This window comes from Gastrolobium bilobum, unplaced genomic scaffold (genome assembly GCF_033153095.1).
Source record: "Gastrolobium bilobum isolate Gb01-03AN ecotype WA unplaced genomic scaffold, APGP_CSIRO_Gbil_v1 utg7295, whole genome shotgun sequence".
Taxonomy (NCBI): Eukaryota; Viridiplantae; Streptophyta; class Magnoliopsida; order Fabales; family Fabaceae; genus Gastrolobium; species Gastrolobium bilobum.
The window spans coordinates 164087-183668 of record NW_026898317.1 but is presented as its reverse complement, the minus strand read 5'-3'; the positions used below and the strand labels follow the sequence as shown (position 1 = coordinate 183668).

General features: G+C 35.7%; 1 protein-coding gene across 4 annotated transcripts in view; it reads right to left on the bottom strand.

Moving 5' to 3' along the window:
* Positions 1-223: 223 nt before the first annotated feature.
* The window catches only part of LOC133314850 (transportin MOS14), a 39677-nt gene continuing 20318 nt past the window's right edge, over positions 224-19582 (bottom strand). For 2 of the 4 annotated variants that reach the window (XM_061516378.1, XM_061516379.1), the window contains exons 16-24: positions 18995-19144; positions 11093-11178; positions 10273-10460; positions 10082-10174; positions 5813-6000; positions 5523-5634; positions 3719-3876; positions 2747-2863; positions 224-862 (exon numbers count right to left, since the gene is read on the bottom strand). In XM_061516378.1, coding sequence (XP_061372362.1) covers positions 638-862; positions 2747-2863; positions 3719-3876; positions 5523-5634; positions 5813-6000; positions 10082-10174; positions 10273-10460; positions 11093-11178; positions 18995-19144 — 1317 coding nt within the window. In that variant the 3' untranslated portion in view covers positions 224-637. The remainder of the gene's footprint in view (positions 863-2746; positions 2864-3718; positions 3877-5522; positions 5635-5812; positions 6001-10081; positions 10175-10272; positions 10461-11092; positions 11179-18994; positions 19145-19582) is intronic. The other 2 variants (XM_061516380.1, XM_061516381.1) reach the window with 2 other exon arrangements.

Below are 19582 nucleotides of genomic sequence, written 5' to 3'. Positions count from 1 at the left end.
TTTTATTTTTCCTGTAATTGATCATCTAATTTCAAAATATAAGACAGCCTGGTTTTATTTGTATCACTAATTTCTTTGACTGCGTTTCAGCTTAATAGTTGAGCTTACAAGAAAATGCATAATTATTCTCGTGCGAATAATAGTTATTTTGTTAGTCTCATCTACTCATTTTTTATTTTTTCCACGAAATTATTATACTTAACAACAAAAATAACCAGTATTATTATAATTATTCAAAGTTGTTTTATGCGGTACAATGAAAACGTGACTACAGATGTCATTAATTTCCTTTCCTTCAGAATCTCTAATTCAATCTGGGGATGTTCCTTCACGGATATCCTGTACAATTTGACAAGGGGAAGAGAAGGGGGAATCTTTCCTAACCTGATTTTTTAGGGCCAAAATTGTGGATATATTCTGTACAGAGGACATAAATACTCAAAAATAGTAATGAAAAATGGGAGGCATTTTAAATGGTAGGGCAGCAGAGTTGACCAAAGCCGCAACTATACATACCTCATCAATTTACAATAAATGATACAGGTACCGTCAGGAAAAGACAAGGTGCCTCGTCAACTCTTGAACCTGCATGCTGAAACACGAGTTAAACGATTAATGTAACATGTTCATGCAGTTCTCAAGTTAGATTTGGAATATTTCTGTGAGCATCAGCAAATTCCCGAACCAGACGCTTCAAAACTCTCCCACCCTTCCCTTGCATGTGCCCGAAATTACTCTTTAATCCATCAGAGTTCTTGCTCTCAAGATAATCAGAGGCTGCATCAGCAAGGGCCTTGGACCAAAGTGGCACTAGGGTCTCTGCTTCTCCATGGTTTAGGTACTCAGCAGGAACAGCCTGAACCTGTAAACTCAATTTGTCAATCAAACTGAGCACAAAGGGGACACTGGTGAAAAAGAAATGAAAGCCACAAATCAATACAATCAAAATGGCCAAATAGACAGTAAGTACGTAATTGAGCTAGAAACCAACTAACCTACATTGTTCAACAAGTTTTAAAACATCGCAATTACTGATAAAGATGCATCAGACAACACAAACACACACCCCATGGAGCAGATGGTTAACAGTTCCATAACAATGCACATTAGCATAAGCATACATAAGAATATGTCAGCATATCTTGATCCCCAATTCCCTTAGCTTTATTTTATTTAAAAATTAAGAAGTCATTACATCTTGTTCAGGCAGCACTAAACTTTTTTCTTGCCAGACATTTTATGAAATATCCTTTCACTGATTAAATTACAAAGTTTTGTAGTTATTGATAACTTTATCACTATCATAACAAACCAAGCTTTAGCTAGGCTTGTATAAAGTCCAGGTGGAAGTAAATCAAACCACTCACGGCTCACAGCTCAAGTTAGGCTTTGTTCAAGTTTGACAGTGTCTAGTCAAAGAAAGCCTGAGCCTCAAAGCACTCGACTAGTCTGTTCATAAGGCACATATAAATACGAACTGTGTGTTGTGTGTAATTTTATCCAAATGTCAGCAAAATGGTGCATTAAACCCAGATTTTTAATTCATGTATAAACCTCTACACAAAAAACAAAAGTTATGGATGCGTAAAAATGACAGATATACCATGTAGACCCAATTTTTCAATCTGGCTCATGTCCTAGGTCAAAGTTGACTATTCTTCAAGGGAGAATACCAAACTAGAGCTGGAAGAGCCCAGCAACAAGTCTATGACGAAATCAACCATTTCAAAGCAAGATCTAATAACAAATTAACCACAGTAATCTAATTAACTCCACTTAAAATTTTGTTAACCAATAGTACCACCACATAATGAAATAATTGATTCTTCCATAGCCCAAACTGTTACCTTCCTCTTTGGGCTTGGTTATTCTCCCATTCTTCAAAAGTCAATTTGCCTAAGCTAGCTGGTGTTTGGCACTCAGCTCAATTTTCCTAGACTCATAAGTGCAGACCACTAGGCCATATTCAAGTTTAATGAGCCGGAGTTTGGATGAATTGACCTATTACACGCCTCACTGTTTGCAGCCTATTCAATTGACTGCAAACAGATGCACCTGACTCTCTTTGGGGGGGAGGGGATTGATAAACAATCATCTCACCTAAAAGCTCAAGCTATTAAGTGATGGGCCTTCAATAATTTTATATTATATTTCTCTAACACACACTCTCATGCCAGAGTCATTTAGGTTTGAAGTGTGGATATTGCACAGGCCAAATTTTTTTATTTCACCTTGTGCTGACTTAATTTCACTAGAAAGTGAGGTGCGGGAAAGATCAAACTCGTGACCTAATGATCACTTTGGCTTTGATACTATTAGAATAGGAAATATAATATGTATAGATTTGTATAGATTACTTTCTTATTTGTAAATATTCTTTTCCTATTTAGGATTTGGATTAGGTCTGGGCTTCTTACTTAAGCCCATTAGAGTCTCTATATATTGTAACTCTTTGTATCAGTTTAATACACAATATATTATTTTATATTCAAGTGATACCATGATAAATAATCATCTCACCTAAAAGCTCAAGTTGTTAAGTGATGGATCTTTAATGATTTTATATTATATCTCTTTAACAGGGATCCATGAATAAGTTCAGGTTTAAGTCTCATGAAATTAAGAATTTTAGAAGAAAATCCAATCCTAACTGCTGGTTTCCATATAGGACAAGTCAAACAAAATAACAAATATTAAAGGCAACATATAACTACATATGCAGGCAAAAGGCAAGGCAGAGAGAGACCGCTGACTGTAGCCATCCATAAAGAGTTTGCCAGCAAAGTATAGCCTTCCACGTTGTTCTTTCAGATAAAGTGCAAATTGCAGCCAGTTGTTGCAAAATTGTTGCACACTTGTGAACCTATCATGTAAAAGAACAACTCTTTTAACTGTGTATCAATCAAAACTAAAGGCCTCCATGTATTAGGCTATAAAACCAAATAAACCACTCCCCGTTAAACCCGACTAGCGAGTGTGGGGTGGAGGAAATCCTTGTACACAGCCTTACCCTTGCATAATTGCAAAGATGCTGTTTCCTGGATTCGAACCCATGACCTTTCAGTCATGAAGGAATAGTTTTATCACTGCTCTGGTTCGCCCCCTTCTATAAGAACAAATAATATTGAATAAATACAAAGAAAGCTAGGAAGATGGCAAGGGAGAAAGGAATACAGGAAAAACTTGGCCCATCAGATACTTTTGGGTTATGAACACATCAAGACACCAATATGGTTAGGAAAAAGGTAGTTATCATTTTCAACTTTCAAGTGAGGGATGAATCTGCATATTGCCAAACCAACCAAAACTAATAAACAGGAGGATCTGAAAATATATTTTTTAGATGTAAACTGTTTTGCTTAGTCCTATTCTTGCTTTTGTGAATCATAGAAGGAATATAAGATATTCTGTTTTCCCCCTCAATAAAACCAGATGTTAAAGCCCTAATTGACTAAAAGACCCTGCACGGAAAAACATAAAACTAGGAAAACCTTGGCAGGAAATAAAGATTCATGTCTATATGCATTAGAGGAAAAAAGGAAGGTCCCACAAGGAATTATTTCTTGAAGATAATAATGTAGCCGAACTTCATCCTAGCAGAATCAATATCTCCGTCGTTTACCATTTCCCTTTGTTTCCATTTCATCATTTAAACTTACATTATTTGCTCGTGAGAATATTAAAGCAATTCATTTACAAGGAAAGCTGAGATACTTACCCGTGACATTGCTGACACACCGAGTAAAGCATACACCACATTAGATACAAGCCCCTCACCACTGTGAGATATGACATGAATGGCTGTGGTGTTGAATGATCCCTCAACAATACAATTCATACATTCTAAAAACGAGACAATGCCCACATCTAAGAAACCTGAAGAGTCAGGAAAATGAGAGTCAATCAACCTCATGTAATCAGCAAAAAACTAAGACATCTAATATACTCTTGAAAAATAGAATAACTGGTCAATATTACACCAAAATACCATAAAACTACAGTTAAAATGTAAAACAAGATTAAGTGCACAACTGCACATATAATAAGAAGGCAATTACAAAGTCAAAAGTTAACGTCGTTGTATCAGAACCAAGGTTGTTAAGATCGAAATCTTACTTAAGACCGGAAGGGGGTAACAAGATCGTATATCGTGGGATTGACATGGATAGTAAGATCTTACATTTTTAATTTGAATTTATCAAAAATAATATTTATACATATAAAATAATATTTAAATTACCTATAAAAATTAATATTTATGCATGAAAAAACTTTAAATGTATACAAGAATGCAAATTGCATATTTACATTGATATATAAGCACATATTAAATTTGAAATTTTTCCCATTCAAAATTCGCTTGTCGTTTAAACTTGAAAAGCTAAAATAGTAAGGGGAATATTACTCTCATGTTACATGAAAGAATTTTTCTCTCATGCACTCACAACTTAGAGGAGAGAGGAGAGAGAAAAAATATAAGTGGGCCCCACCCTTAATTTGTGAGTGCATGAAAAAAAAATTCTCTCATGTAACATGAGAATAATATTTTTAAATCCAATGGAATGAATGGCAAACAGCTCCTTACAAATTACGATTACAAGAGAGTTTTCACACTTTTAGGGACATTTTTAGTCAAGATATTAAAGGGGTATTTTGAGTTATGGGCATTGGGCATTTTTGACACCACGTGGCTGAGTATAAAAAAATAAAAAATAATAAGGTAAACCAAGTCCACATAAACCAAACGATGGAAGAATAAAAAAAGAAAATAAAGTAAGAACCAGCTGTTACAGAATGTCAGCAGAAGAACCCAGTTTAAAATAAAAACAATAGATGGAAGATAAACGGTAGAAGTCTAGAAGAACCCAGTTGAAGGTCACAGAAGATGCAAAACCATCACAGAACCAGCAGTTACAGAATGTAGGAGAAGGTCACATTGCAGAAACGGTCGCACATTGCAGACAGAAGGGCATCACAAACGAAAGGGAAATCGCAAAATTAGGGTTTCTACTCGTATGAAATTAGTTTTTTAACCTTTTAGTTTATTCTGGGTCACTGGTTTGGTTGCCAGAAGTTTTTGGGTTTGTTTTTTCTTTGAAACGCTGGAACAGTGGGATTCCCCTTCGATCTCATACTATCCCATTTCATCTCGATCCTACTTTCAATTGGATCATTTTTGGATCAAAAATCGTAGGATCACATGATCCTACAATATAAAACGCAATTTTGATAACCATGAATCAGAACTTAGTAGAATGCTGCGGTTTATTCCTAAAGTTGGTTTAGTTACATGATTTTCATAAACCATTCATGATAACTTCATTTTTGTAGATTTTTATACTTTAATTTTCATATCCTTTCTCCCACACAGAAGATATGGTTTACTTTTAATATTTGCAACTTAAAATTGTGTATTGCTTTAAAAGATATCCAATTAAACTCAAGCTGCAATTGAAGATTACTTTACCTGGGCAACAAATATCGAGACTACAACAACAAAAAGCAATAAAGACATATCTTACAAGACAAAAATGACATTGCAGCCAGAGCTGCTCCACGGTGCATGGCTGTGCAACATATAGATGCTTTTTGGATAGAAACTTCAAGAAGAGAACCACAAGCAGAAAGGGCATCCTGTGACACATCATCTAACTGGTAAAGATATGCAGTCTTCATTTTTACCACAGCAAATAAATCTAATCAAAATATTAATAAGACAATTCACAACCAGTTTCTTCAACCACACTGAAGAAATCTGGACCACCGTCCCATCAAATAAACAGAAGAAAAAAATCAGAAAGAATGAAAAAACCTTGTTACAGGAGCGAATAAATGTGGATGCAAAATTGGTGTAGGCCTCCACTAAGTCAGGTTCTTGGTCACATATGTAGGAGGAAGTTAGAGCCGTTACAGAAGCTGCATGGGTAAATCTTTCAAACATGGTGACAAATAAAGGTCCATACTCCTCTCGGTGACCAAATTCTTCAATGACAATGGAAGCTGAAAAATAATATTTGAGTTAGGAAATAGCAAACCGTTCGTTGCAACAACCCAGGAGGAGCCAACAACATTATCACAATGTGAAATCAACAAAAAAATCCTCATTTTGTGTGCCTTCATACAACGAGATAAATACATAAAGGGCAAATCCCAATGCACAAGCTTCCCCAACTTGCGAGGGCAGGAGTGAAAGTTGATTCTACGCAGCCTTACCCTTATATTTTTGCAGAAAAACAAAGATTCGAACCCTAGACCTTCCGGTCACAAAGAGCAACCTTAAGCTGCTCCAAGACTCGCCCTCATGACAATATAAACAAATGACTAAAAAAATCTATAAAACATATAAAGTAAAAAAAACTAAATAAAACTTGCATAAGAATGGAGATAGCAAGGTTTGCAAGACACAATATACAATAATCAATTATATATATACTAATAAGTATTCTACTTTAATTAGCCAATAGAACAATTCAATGGATTAGCCTTAACCCAAAAAAATAAAAGTAGTAGTCAGGCCAACGCCTTTCCCATATGCCAATGTGAGGAAGGATTTGACCCCAAAGTTGCTTCCCCACTGTCAAGGATAAGATGCATAAAATCACGTTCCTAACATCTAAACAACCATATGCAAAAGATATGCAATTTCAGTTCAAAGTTCAAGTCTTCAATTAAATGATGAGGGATATGTTTGATTGTCCTACAAAAACATAACGAAAGGCGTGTCCACAAACCTGGAATAAATTGTCATGTTATCAAATGATGTTTTCTTTATTGGTAATCACATGGAAAAAAGTTTTACAGACTGTTTGGATGAGCTTTTTTTTCTCTCCAAAAGTTGCTTTTTTCAGAAGAAAAAAAAGCACTTTTCACTACAAAATCCGTTTGAATGTCTGCTTTAAAAAAAAAAAAACAGAAGGCAGAAAAAATGCTAAAAACCTGTTTTTTTTTTAAGCTAAAAATTTTAACTTCTAAAAAAAGCAGAAGTCAAAAGCCAAATATTTTTTTCAAAAATCAAATCAATATCAACATCAACAGCACATTTAACCCAAGTTAATTGAGGTCGATGGTAGATGAACCCAATAATAAATAAGAGGATATTAAAATAAAAAATAAAAATAAATAAATTGGAGAAGGGGGAAATAAGATAAAAGACAAGAAGGGGAAAAGAAAGAGAGGGGGGATTGAAGAGGAAAATGGCTAAAAAAGGACCATCTGAAACATAGGAATAACAACGGTTTAACCTTCCACCCTGCTTATAGCTTTTCTCCGTTCCGTCCTAAGACACACCGTCCGCCAATTTATATCCCACTCCATTAAGTCTTGTTTAACTACCTTTCCCCATGTAAATTTCGGTCTACCTCTACTTCTCTTTGTGTCGAGCTCTTGGTAACAAACATTTGTTCTTACAGGAGCATCCAGGGACCGTCTCATTACATGCCCAAACAACCTCAATTTATGTTCCCTCATCTTTTCAATTATCAGTACTACTTCTACCTTTCGTCGAATATCTTCATTTCTTATCTTATCCATCCTCGTATAACCACACATCCACCTTAACATCCTCATTTCTGCTACTCTCATTTTATACTCGTGTTGCCTATGTGCTGGCCAACATTCAGCTCCATATAACATTGCAGGCTTTACTGCTGCCCTATAGAATTTTCCTTTTAGTTTAAGGGAAATTTTGCGGTCACACAAAACCCAGATGCACTCTGCCATTTTATTCATCCTGCTCTGATTCTATGATTTACATCTTCATCAATCTCACCACCTTTTTGCAAAATTGATCCAAGGTATCTAAAGGCTTCTTTCTTGGGTACCTCTTGACCAAGTAGATGCACGGGGTCTTGATCTCCATCTCTTACCAGAGAAAACTCACACTTCATATACTCAGTCTTGCTCCGGCTTAACGTGAAACATTTAGACTCCAAAGTGCTTCTCCACAATTCAAGTTTCCTATTAACACCGTCTTTGGTCTCGTCAATAAGCACAATATCATCTGCAAAAAGCATACACCACGACACTTCCTCTTGAATGTCTTTTGTTAGTTCATACATCACTAAGGCAAAGAGATAAGGACTCAGAGCCTAACCTTGGTGTACACCTATTGTAATAAAAAAATAACTTGATGTTCCATTACAAGCTTTCACACATGTAGTAGCCCCATCATACATATCCTTGATTGCATTTACATACTTTGATGGTACTTTTTTCTTCTCAAGAACCCACCATAAAACTTTTCTTGGGACCCTATCGTATGCTTTCTCAAGATCTATGAACACCATATGTAAATCCTTCTTTTTTTCTCGATATCTTTCCATCAATTGACGCATCAAGAAAATAGCTTCTGTGGTACATCTTCCTAGTATAAATCCAAGTTGATTTACAGAAACCTTGGTCTCTCTCATCAAACGATGTTCAATAACTCTCTCCCACAACTTCATAGTATGGCTCATAACCTTAATGCCTCTACAGTTAGAACAATTCTGCATATCTCCCTTATTTTTGTAAATAGGCACAAGCACACTCTTCCTCCAAGCATCAGACATCTTATTTGTTTGAACAATCTTATTGAAAAGATTGGTCAGCCAATTTATTGCCACCTCTCCCAAGCCCCTCCACACTTCAATAGGTACGCCATCGGGTTCCAATGCTTTATTAGTCTTCATCCTCTTTAAAGCCTCCTTGACTTCATGTGTATTGATTCTGCGTACAAATCTTCTATTCAGATCATCATAAGCATCCTCCAAGCCCACCTCGCTTTTATCACCGTCCCCATTAAAAAGTTTGTTAAAGTAGTTCATCCATCTTTCATTTACATCTTCATCTCTTACCAAAAGTTTTTGGTTTTCATCCTTGATGCATCTAACTTTGGTGAGGTTTTTACTTTTATTTTCCCTCATTTTTGCAAGTATGTATATACCTTTTTCACCATCCTTATTCCCAAGATTTTTATACAAATCAGCGAAAACCTTACCTCTAGCTTCTCGGACTGCTTTCTTTGCATTTTTTCTCGCCAATCTAAACTTTTGCAAATTATTATCATTGGGACTTTTATGCAAAGATCTAAAGCTCATTTTTCTGTTTAATTGCCTCTTGCACCTCTCCATTCCACCACCACGTTTCCTTTGTATGGAATCCAATTCCTTTACTTTCTCCTAGTACCCTTTTTCCCACATTTTGGATACACATAGCCATCTCATTCCATATTTCATTAGCTCCTTCAACAAACTCCCATGGTCGTTCGTGCAACATTCTTTCTTTGAACTCTAATTGTTTTTCCTCCTTTAGCTTCCACCATCTTATCCTTGGATTCTGAGCCCTCTTCCTCATTTTAAGTACTTTGTTGAACCGAACCTCTAGAACTACCAGCTTATGTTGCGTAGCGACACACTCTCCAGGGTAGACCTTGCAGTCAACACAAGAATTTCTATCTTCTCTTCTAGCCATGAAGAAATCAATTTGACTACGGATTTGGCCATTATGATAAGTGATAAGATGTGACTCCCTTTTTTGGAAATCAATTTCAAAAATCAAATATTTTTTTAAAATCTAAATAGAGAGCTTTTGCAAAAAACACTTCTAAAATAAGCAAGGCATAAAAAGTCCTTTGTTTACAAGTCCATCCAAACGAGTTAATGTATATGTTGAGATATATAAAACCATTAATGTAACCTCGCCCAATAGCTTAAGCTTTTGGGTTGAATTGGTTCTTTACATGGTATCAAAGCCTCGTGTCCCGGGTTCAATCCTCACCGCCCCCCACTTTCTTTCAAGTGGAATTTCTTTGTTCGCACAAGTAGGTGGGCCTGTACATTGTCCACCCTTCAAGCCCAGTAGGCTCTCGTGTGAGGGGGCGTGTTGAGATATATAAAACCATTAATGTAGCCCCACCCAATAACTTAAGCTTTTAGGTTGAATTGGTTCTTTACAGTATATACCAGCTAAAATCACTATTTTTTATTATCCCAAATTAGGGTTCATGTACCAGTACTTTGCCAAAGTCATTATAGTGCCAAGTTATTCAGAATATAGGTAATCGGGTATTAAATGAACAAGAGAAAGCATAAGAAGAGCCTACCGGTTCTTATATAGCACTCATGACTTTGGAACAAAACAAAATTTGTCGAAAGCCAATCCAACACTTTGGGCAGTAATGTCACAAAATGCTGACCTGCACATTCAAAAAATAAAATAAAATAAAATAACATATTCTCCTGAGAGGAACCCGTGAACTGTCAACAAATATGTCCAAAAAGAAAGTAGACAAACCTGAAGATTGAATAGCTAATGAAAGAGCTCGGCAAGCTGCTATGGATAAATTACCAGACTCCATATGCTCAGAGCTAAATATTTTCTCCAAGATGGGCCAGAAAACCCTTAGCAGTGAAAGTATGGAATCATCTGTGGCAGGTTCAGTCGCCACAGATATGGAAAGGTGACTGAATACAGTTCCCGTTCTGAATTTAAAAGATTATAAATGAGGTAGGTGTCGACAGATTTATTTTGTCAAAAAAAAACGAATACCAGTAAAGAAGGAACAAGTAAAACAAGTTACGAGGGAAAAACTAAAGAAACTCAATCCTATAAGCAACAATATACTTCACGTGTAAAATATAGAGCATGAGCGCGACTAGTATTAGAAAGAGACAGTGTCTAGACTAAAGGTATCAGTATAAGTATTGTCTCTTCCACTGCATTTGCTGGAAGCTTGGAAACATATATAAATGGAAATGTTTCTATTGACTGGTTGAAAATCATCATGAAACAATCAGAGGGATGAGAGTCAATCATCAACTATCGACCAAACATTCAACAAAGACTGAGAAAAAGAAAAAAGGTGAATTCTGGAAACAACTGAAATGAAGACAAAGTCAAAAGGGATGAAGACTAATAGTGAACTATCTATTTCATGAACCAAATAGTTTTGAATATACAAATTCAAAAACATCAGACACTAGCATGCCAATCCAAAACAGTTTTATCAAGCAAAAAATGTAATGAATAAAATAAAAATAAAACTGACAACAACCTGTCCTCTAGTGTAACAAAATAAACTCAGAATATCCCCAAAATGTATTCACCAGCATACCTGTGCAAACCTCTAGAGGCAGCATTCAGAACTTGTGTATAAATAGCAGGGTTTTGTTTAAGAGAGAGGCTATTCTCAGGATCGACCTGAAAAAAAAATGAAGGATGAAATCCACCAATTCAAAAAACATTATACAAAAAATGCTCTCAAACAAGTGCCTTCAGAAATTTATAATAGAAAAAGAAATTGTAACAGATCAAAAACAATTATTTTTTCATGGTAGAATTTCTTCAAGTCATGCAACAAACTTGGTTATGGAAAATCTGAGTGTTCAACAGCAAAAGGCATCATAATTGTCCTGTTTGGCCCTGCTGTGAAATCAGTGGAATTGCATTTATGTGACAGATGTGGAACAGCAGAAAGAGCAAATCCGCTATTAAGGGGAAGCAAACAATTGATCCTTCTCCCAGGAAGCAAAAGTTAGCAGAAAAAAAAATAGCAACATTGTTTCTTTATAGTAATGCTTTTCATAGAAGCACTATTTAAGAAATCGATTCTCAGGAAAGCAGAAATTTCACCACAAGGACAAATGAGTAAGTTGAAATTTGAAAAAAAGGATATTATTTCTTGATTATTCATGTCGAGAGGTTTACCGTATATAGACTAGTGTGATTATTTACCTTCCTAATAAAGAGATGATTCCAGGGGGAAAAATAAGAAAGAAATCCGTACTATTATATGTGATACATCTTTCCTATAATCTATCCTATCATAATTTGTCTAATAAAAGGGAAAAACAAATCTACATTAATTACAGGGAGAAATTATATTTACAACTTATTTTTGCTTCCAACCACTTTCTTTATCCTAGGATCAAAATCAAATCAATGGGCTCTCGATGTTATTTGTAACCGTTGATTTGATTTTGATCCAAAAATAAAAAAGCGGTTGTAAGCAAAAATAAGTTGTAAGTATAACCTTCTTCATAATTACACAATTATTTTTTTTATATTTACAACACTCCCCCTCAAGCTGGTGAATGGATATCTTCCAATCCTAGATTGCTAGTGAGGTTTTGAAATCTCTCAGAGGAAAGTCCCTTGGTCAACACATCAACTAATTGAAGTCTTGAAAGGATATATGGAGTAGTAATCATCCTGCTATACAATTTCTTCTTGATGAAGTGGCTATCGATCTCGATGTGTTTTGTTATGTCATGTTAAATTGGAAATATGTTATCACCAAATAACTTTATAGGTCTTTCAAATTTTATTTTGCGATTGTCTGGTATGATTCTCAAATCTCAACTATAGAAGTTCACAAACCCCTTGAGCGATAGCTCGAATTCACGCTTGCAGTTGACCAAGCTATCACATTTTGTTTCTTACTCATAGTACGAAATTCCCACAAAGGAACATACAATAATCAGAGGTTGGTCTCTGATCAGCAATAGATACGCTTCCAAAAGATAATTTCCACCTTTTCGAAATAGAAATCCTCTTCCTGGTGCATGAACAAGGGTGGAGTATAAAATATGTAGATAATTGATTGAGGACTTAGCCTCTTATTTATAGGGAAAAGAGGAGACCATTTGGTTATCAAGGGTTGAGACAATAGTGGAGATTGTAAAAAAATTGATGAACGTGGAGGAAATAATGAAAATAATAGGATATATATAAAAATAATAGCACATATATGGAAATAATAGCAGACATAATTATTCATGGGATATTCTGATTGTGCAAGACCATGGATATTGAGCAACTTGATGGGCCAAAATATTGCTCCAGAACAATAATCAATAATTCCACCCAAGTGCAATTTCATATAATTATGTTCACCCTCTTATTTATAGGAGAGAGAGGGGATCATTTGGTTGTCAAGGGTTGAGGAGATGATTATGACAAAGACTGTAAAGAATTTGATGATCGTGGAGGAAATCATGAAAATAATAGCAGAGATACGAAAATAATAGAAAGAGATATGGAAATAATAATAGAGATAATTATTCATGGGATATTTGAATTGCGCGAGACCATGGATATGGGGCAACTTGATCGGTCAGAATAATAGTCAATAATTCCAACCAAGTGGAATTTCCAATAATTATGTTCAACCTCTTACGGATAGAGGTATATGAACAAGGGTGGAGTATAAAATGTGAAGATAAATTGAGACCTTAGCCTCTTATTTATAGGAGAAAGAGAAGATCATTCAATTATCAAAGGTTGAGAAGATAATCATGGTAGAGATCGTAATGAATATGATAATTGTGGAGGAAATCAAAAAAATAATAGCAGAGTTAACTATTCTTGGGATATTCAGATTACGCTGGAAGTGGGCAACTTAATGGGCTTGAATATTACTCGAGAACAATAGTCAATGATTCCACCCAAGTGGAATTTCCAATATTGCCCGGGTGGAGTATAAAACGTGAACATAATTGATTAAGGACTTAGCCTCTTTTTTAAAGGGGACAGAGGATATCATTTAGTTGTCAAGGGTTGAGGAGATGATCATGATAGAGATTGTAAATATTATTATGATCATGGAGGAAATCATGAAAATAACAGCACATATATGAAAATAATAGCCAGAGATATGAAAATAATAAAAGATAATGATTCATGGGATATTCTGATTACGTTAGACCATGGATATTGGGCAACTTGATCGGCCAGAATATTGCTCCAAAACAATAGTCATTAATTCCACCCAAATGGAATTTACAATAATTATGTTCACCCTGTTATTTATAGGAGAGAGAGGAGATCATTTGGTTATCAAGGGTTGAGGAGATGATCATGATAGAGATCAAAAAGAATATGATAATTGTGGAGGAAATCATGAAAAAAATAGCAGATATATGAAAATAATAGTAGAGATAATTATTCATGGAATATTCTGATTGCGCGGGACCATGGATATTGGGCAACTTGATGGGCTAGAATATTGCTCAAGAACAATAGTGAATAATTCCACCCAAGGGAATTTCCAATAATTATGTACACCCTCTTTCTCCACGATCATTATATTCTTTACAATCTTCGTCATGATCATCTTTCCAACCCTTGACCACCAAATGATCTCCTCTCTCTCATATAAATAAGAGGCTAAGTACGCAATCAGTTATCTTCACATTTTATACTCCACCCGAGCAATATTGGAAATTCCACTTAGGTGGAATCATTAACTATTGTTCTCGAGCAATATTCAGGACCATCATGTTTCCCAATATACATGGTCCCACACAATTGGAATAGCCCATGAATAATTATCTCTGCTATTGTTTCTATGATTTCCTCCACGATCATTATACTCTTTACAATTTCCGCTACGATCATCTCCTCAACCCGTGATAATCAAATGTTCTCTTTTCTCTCTTATAAATAAGGGGCTAAGTCCTCAATTAATTATCTTCACATTTCATACTCCACCCAAGCAATATTGGCAATTCCACTCGAGTGGAATCATTCACTATTGTTCTTGAACAATATCCAGGCCCATCATGTTTCCCAATATACATGGTCTTGCGCAATTGTAATAGCCCATGAATAATTATCTATGTTATTATTTCCATATCTCTACCATTATTTTTATATTTATACTATTATTTTCATGATTTCCTCCGCGATCATTATATTCTTTACAATCTCCACTATGATCCTCTCCCTAACTCTTGACAATCAAATGGTCTCCTCTCTCTCCTATAAATAAAGGGCCAAAGTCCTTAATCAATTATCTTCACATTTTATACTCTACTCGCGTAATATTGGAAATTCAACTTGGGTGGAATCATTGACTATTGTTCTCAAGAAATATTCAAGCCCATCAAGCTGCCCAATATCCATGGTCCTGCGCAATCGGAATATCCCATGAATTATTATCTTTGCTATTATTTCCATATCTCTGCTATTATTTTTATATTTTTGTTATTATTTTCATTATTTCCTCCACGATCATCATATTCTTTACGATCTCCGCCATGATCATTTTCTAAACCTTTGACAATCAAATGGTCTCCTCTTTCTCCAATAAATAAGAGGCTAAGTTCTCAATCAATTATCTTCACATTTTATACTCCACCTTTATTCATATACCTTAATCCATAAGAGAGTGAACATATAAACCTCGCACCGGAATCTTATGTTTCCGATGTGGGACTCTAAGTCTCATACCTTGCAACTAGATCGTAACAAATTGCTAGTTCCTATGCATTATGAAGAGTAGACAAACAAAGACTCTAGAGTTGACTCAAGATATAACTTAGGCAAAGAAAATTAAGACTAAGATGCAACATTTGGAATGTTTCCCCCCTGAAAGGTAACATTCACAAGAACAAAAACACAGTGACTTAGAGGATGATGTCATTGGTATCCCCTTTTGTTTGGAGCGTAATCCAATAAAACACACTTAACTATTCAGGGATCAAGTTCGTTGCGACGCTATTTATGAACATGAACAAAAGCAACACACCTAAAGACTTAAGATGGAAAACTCTACATGATAAGAACACATGAAAACAATGAGATCATGAGATATATAAGATTTACATTGTCAAGGATATGGAAGGCAACCTATTGATCAAATATATTGCGATTAGAACAACATCCCCGCAATAAGAGATGATAAGAAATGTCTAGAACAGTAAAGCTCTGATGACTTCAAGCAAGTAATGGTTTTTCAAATTAGAGACACTAGTCATTTGAAGGGTGTCAATACATGAAAGCATGAATAACGACATTGTCCTTCACGAATTGCAAGAGTCATTGGTTGACATTCAATACCATTATCAAAACACAATTGTTTAATATTATTTTTCAAATTGTGTCTGAACAATTTGATGGAATTGAATGAATAGTTGCAACATTTCATACTTATTTTTCATAAAAAAAATTAGGTTACTCAAATACAACGATCAAATAAATGATACAAATCAGTTAGCACCAAAGACATTAGTTATTTTTGCATGTTCCCAAACATCAAAGTGAATAAGATCAATCAAGAGATATAATAAAATCATTCATGTGACTTCCCCTAATGGCTTAAGTTTTGGGGAGAATTGATTCTTCACACAATATCAGAGACAGGTCATATTGTCGGTAGCACCAGAGTCAACAACTCATGATAAGTCAACAACTCAATATTGTCGGTAGCATAAGATTAAGAGCATTGCCTAAAATTAAGGAATCTATTTCCTAAAATAGAAGATACTAACAAGATATTATTCAACAGTTCTTATCATTCTTAGCAACAGAACAAGTGCTAGAAGTCTTACTAAGGGAATCCGTAAGGCTCCTGAGTCGCTCCAACTTATCTCTGCTAAGAGCAGGATTCTCATCAGCCCCGTTTGAGGCCTCATGGATAGGCATTGTGTCTAGGGAAGCTAAATGGGCTTGGTCTCTTTGAATAACCTTGAATCCACCTATTATTTTAAGAACCTATTACTTTCCATGAAGATGAAAACAAGTCTACAATACCTACACCAACATCCATCTCTGTTAATTCTATAAGTTGGTTGGCCAATTTGACGGGGTGGTTTTAGAGTCTGATATAGCTGTCAGAGGCGCAATAGGTGGCTAGACCATGGAGTGTATAAGGGACCCATAAGAGATGTCGGATGGAGTAACCAAGGGCAAATCTAGACACAAAGAACCTATGGTAACTAGAACGAAGCTGAGTGGTGGCCGGACTCATCGCCGTAGTTCATGGATCTTACACATAGAAAAGGGAGCATTTTGTGAGAATGCATGGCAAGGCCACTGGTGGTGGGCTTCTAGTGGTTGGATGCTATGTGGAAGGTGATTGTAACAGTGGGGTCACTAGCTAGAGAAGCTACGGTGGCTGCCAGCGAGCAATGGCAATTGAGCTTAGGGAAGGTCTATTGGAGCCCAACATGGGGTTTTTTTAGCATGATGAAGGCCCAAACATTAGGTCAAAAGAATTGGGCCACAATGAAAATGAAGTTGCAATGCAAGCAGATTAGGGTTTCACTAAAGAAAAGTCTTCAAGAACTGTCCTGATAACAAGTTGAAATTAGAAAAAGTGAATATTATTTCTCGATTATTCATTTATATAGGTTTACAATATATAGACTAGACCTGTCAAAATGGGCTATAGCCCGTGGGACAGCCCATGCGGCCCCATTTTCAACCCAGTGTATTTTTGGCCCTATCAATGTTGGGTTGTTTTTGGCCCTAACCCCACATGGCCCTCTCATCCCTTGGGCTGGATGGGGCAGCCCGCAAATCAAGCTAAAAATATCAGAAAAAAAAAAAAGCAAATCACCACCGTCGGATCCGTGACCTATCCAACGACAACAGTAACTCCTAAAGATAAATTCCCAAATTAAAAATGCTCCAAATACGAAGATCCTTCTCTTCTTTCGTCTCACGCAAAGCTAGAAGCTCATGATCCATCTAAACCGAACCCGTTTTCATCTCGTGTTGCTTCCGCTCCTCCCATGATCGGCGGCCTGAGCCGCCGTGGATTTCACTTTTGAAAACCCCAATTTCGCATGCGAACACCTCTGTACACTAGGTGCTTGTTCGAGTCTCGGTTGCGTTTTCCTATTTTGTATTCTGGGTCGTGAGTTTTCGCACATGAGAGTGAGTTTGAAAATGTCGGTTGTGATGATGAGAATGAGTTTGAGTTGCTCTTTGCCTCAAAATTCTAGGATAAAACTCTCATTGTTAATTTAATATTGGTGCTTCAGTTGATGAAGGTTGAAGGAAGTGGAATTTGGAAATCCATGAAAGAGCAAATTGATCTGCTATGTGTTTATTTTTACAATTTTTTTTTCTTGTTACTTTGCAAAATACGATGAATAGGTCACCCCTTCTTTGTGCCACGCAATTTTCTTTTGGTTTTTGCTCTGCATATCTATATATATAATATATATACACTGTTAACTTTATCCTAATCTTTAACCGACCCCTTATTTCACTCTTACATTGTTCATTTATCGTTTATCCTTCTTGTATTCATTCAAGATCACACAGCTTTTCAGCTCCATTACCATTTGCCCTTTTATGTTGTATATCTCCAAATTGCCCTTTTACTATTGCAAATATTTATTCGTTGAAACTGGGCAGTAAAATGAGTAATCATTTTATAAAGTCATATTTTATTATTACAATAAAAAAAAAAAATTGAAAGCTCGTGGGTTGGCCCTAATCCATAGGGCTTTTGGCCCGAACGGGCCTTTACCATAACGGGCTTTTTAGCCCTGACCTGCGCGGACTAGGGCCTAACGGGTCGGGCTGGCCCGTTTTGACAGCTCTAAATTATAGACTAATGTGACTAGTTATTTTCCTAATAAAGACGAGATTCTAGGGAAACAAACAAGAAACAAATATGTTCTATAAGCTCTGTCACATATCTTTCCTATAATCTATTCTCTCATAATTTATCTAATAAAAAGGAAAAAAAATCTCCAATAATTACATGATTATTACTTTTATTCAAGCCATGTACTTAGGAATATATGTGAAAGCAGTGGATGATACTCCTTAAAAATAGTAGCATATATACTAAAAATTGAGACAAGAAAGACACTACAGTTTTGGGAGCATGCAAGATTCCCACAATCATCATGTAATAACAAATTAAGCAAGAAACCAAGCAAAGAATCATTATTTTAAGGGCCTCTAATTTTCCTTTAGCACCTTGGTCATTTTATCTTTCTAGTGAGAAAATAAATAAAATATAGAGAAAAGGATTAATAATAGCCAGTAATTTTTATGCACTATATTATCATAATCAAGGCAAAAATTATGTTTTCATCTTCACATAAAAATTGTAATCCAGCAAATTTTAAATTCATTGTCCGGAAACACCTTTAAAAGAGACTAAAGGCTGGATCAGTACAGTTGAAACAACCAGCTCACTAGAGCCAGTCAAAGCAGGCATCATACAGTCAAAAGCAGAAGTAGTGTGCAAGAAGGGAAAAAGAAGGCTCACTAGTTTCCCAATAGCTTCATAGCTAGATGAAAGCAATTTAGCCAATAAATTGTTCTTTAGTTCGCGGTTGGGAACAGAACCAAGGACCAGACTAATTGCATGCATAACTTCATCCTCATCTTCCAAAGCTAAATGCCATTTCTCTAACCCCTACAACAACAAGCATGACTTAAATGGCTAAAGGAGAATCCATTTTTCAGTCAGATATTTGAAAAATATATCATATACCATGTACCAAAAAAGATATCATATACTGATCTGGAAAGTTGGGGAATATTGCGTAAAAGTAAATCCATAAACTTCTATTTACATTAAGATGCTGAGCATTTTTGGCATTGTACATATCACACAGAAAAACAAATGGATAACTTATATTGTAAAGCGTCAATTCAACCCAAAAGCTTAAGCTATTAGGTGAGGTTATATTAATGGTTTTTTATATATCTCTACCACGTCCCCTCATACAAGAGCCCACTGGGCTTGAAGGATGGAACATGCACAGGCCCACCTATCTGTGCTAAAAAACTCCACAATACTTAATTAATTATAATTAAATGGGAGCGATGAGAATCGAACACGTGATACCGA